Here is a 1,362-nt window from a genome sequence, read left to right as displayed (position 1 = left end):
CACACACACACACACACACACACACACACACAGACACCCACTTGTAGAACGTCCTCCCTGTGATGCTTTTATACTGCGATGTCTCCCAGGACCCGCTGGAGTTCCCGGCCCACGAGCTGAGGAAGTATTTCCGGATGGGCGACCACGTGAAGGTGATCGCCGGGCGCTACGAGGGCGACACCGGCCTCATCGTCCGGGTGGAGGAGAACTTCGTCATCCTCTTCTCCGACCTCACCATGCACGAGGTACCCGCTCTCCGCTGTCCGTTCAACGTTACACACATCCTGTCCCACAGTTGTGCTCGCTTCTTAATCTGTCTCGGTTTAGCTTTTTTTTGGCTGACTTTAATATGAATGGAAAGATCCAGAAAAAAACATCAGGAACCGAAGTTGGAAAACAAGGTTATAAATTGAGATATATTGCAGAATATTGCAATATGTGTAATCTTCATGTTGTCCTTGGGTCAAACTGACTTGTTATCAGATCATTTTTGTTGTCAAAAAAAATGGGCCGACAAAATATGGGCTGAAAATGTCAACGTTAAAAACATCAAAAAACTCGAAAAAGGGACAAATGTGGGAAAAAGCGATAACAATGGTTGACAGGAAGACCACACAAGGGTTCAAAACGCAAAAATGTCGTATCGGGGCTAAAGTATCATGATGGTATCGTATCGAGAGGCGTTGTCTGGTGATCCTACACACACACACACACACACACACACACACACACACACACACACACACACACTCTCTCTCACAGACATGTCACCAGTCAGGCAAGATCTACACAGAAGACAAAAGAACAACATTAGAAATAGTTTTTCTTATTGTTCTCCCGATTGTGCAAAACAGAACAAAAGCGTTGCTTGTTGCGCCCTGGAAACACATGATATATTAGTAATAATAATAATAATAATAATAATAATAATAAGGCTCCATTGACTCTGCTGCCCTCCTGGAGGTTTCTATTTTTACTTCTATTCCTATTATAGTTGCTTTTACAGCTCATTTATTTTCTTCTTTCTCTAGTTCTCAGTCCTCGTTTTCTGTCCTCAGGCAGCCGTAAAAACCGATTATGCCGATAATTACTCCCCAGAGTGGATCATTTCCTTGGACTGAAACGCTAAACCCTAAACCCTAAATACAGAGAGAACATTGCTGATGGTTGTTCTTCTGTTTCCCGAATTTGCAAAACAAACCAGACCAAAAACTCTGATTTTCACACCGATTCAACCTGATCGCTTAGTCAAATGATACATTAATAATCTTATGTGTGTGTCTGTGTGTGCGTGCATGCGTGTCTGTGTGTGTGCATGTCTGTCTGTGTGTGTGTGTGTGTGTGTGTGTGTGTGTGTGTGTG

The 1,362-nt window shown here is 43.3% G+C and overlaps 1 protein-coding gene across 1 annotated transcript in view; it reads left to right on the top strand.

Annotated features, from left to right (window-relative positions):
* The window catches only part of supt5h (SPT5 homolog, DSIF elongation factor subunit), a 23,802-nt gene that overhangs the window by 8,595 nt on the left and 13,845 nt on the right, over positions 1-1,362 (top strand). Inside the window, exon 8 of the mRNA XM_034863549.1 lies at positions 90-245. Coding sequence (XP_034719440.1) covers positions 90-245 — 156 coding nt within the window. The remainder of the gene's footprint in view (positions 1-89; positions 246-1,362) is intronic.

Source organism: Etheostoma cragini, chromosome 3 (assembly GCF_013103735.1).
Source record: "Etheostoma cragini isolate CJK2018 chromosome 3, CSU_Ecrag_1.0, whole genome shotgun sequence".
Taxonomy (NCBI): Eukaryota; Metazoa; Chordata; class Actinopteri; order Perciformes; family Percidae; genus Etheostoma; species Etheostoma cragini.
Note: the sequence above shows the minus strand (reverse complement) of the source record. Positions and strands in the feature narration are given on the sequence as shown.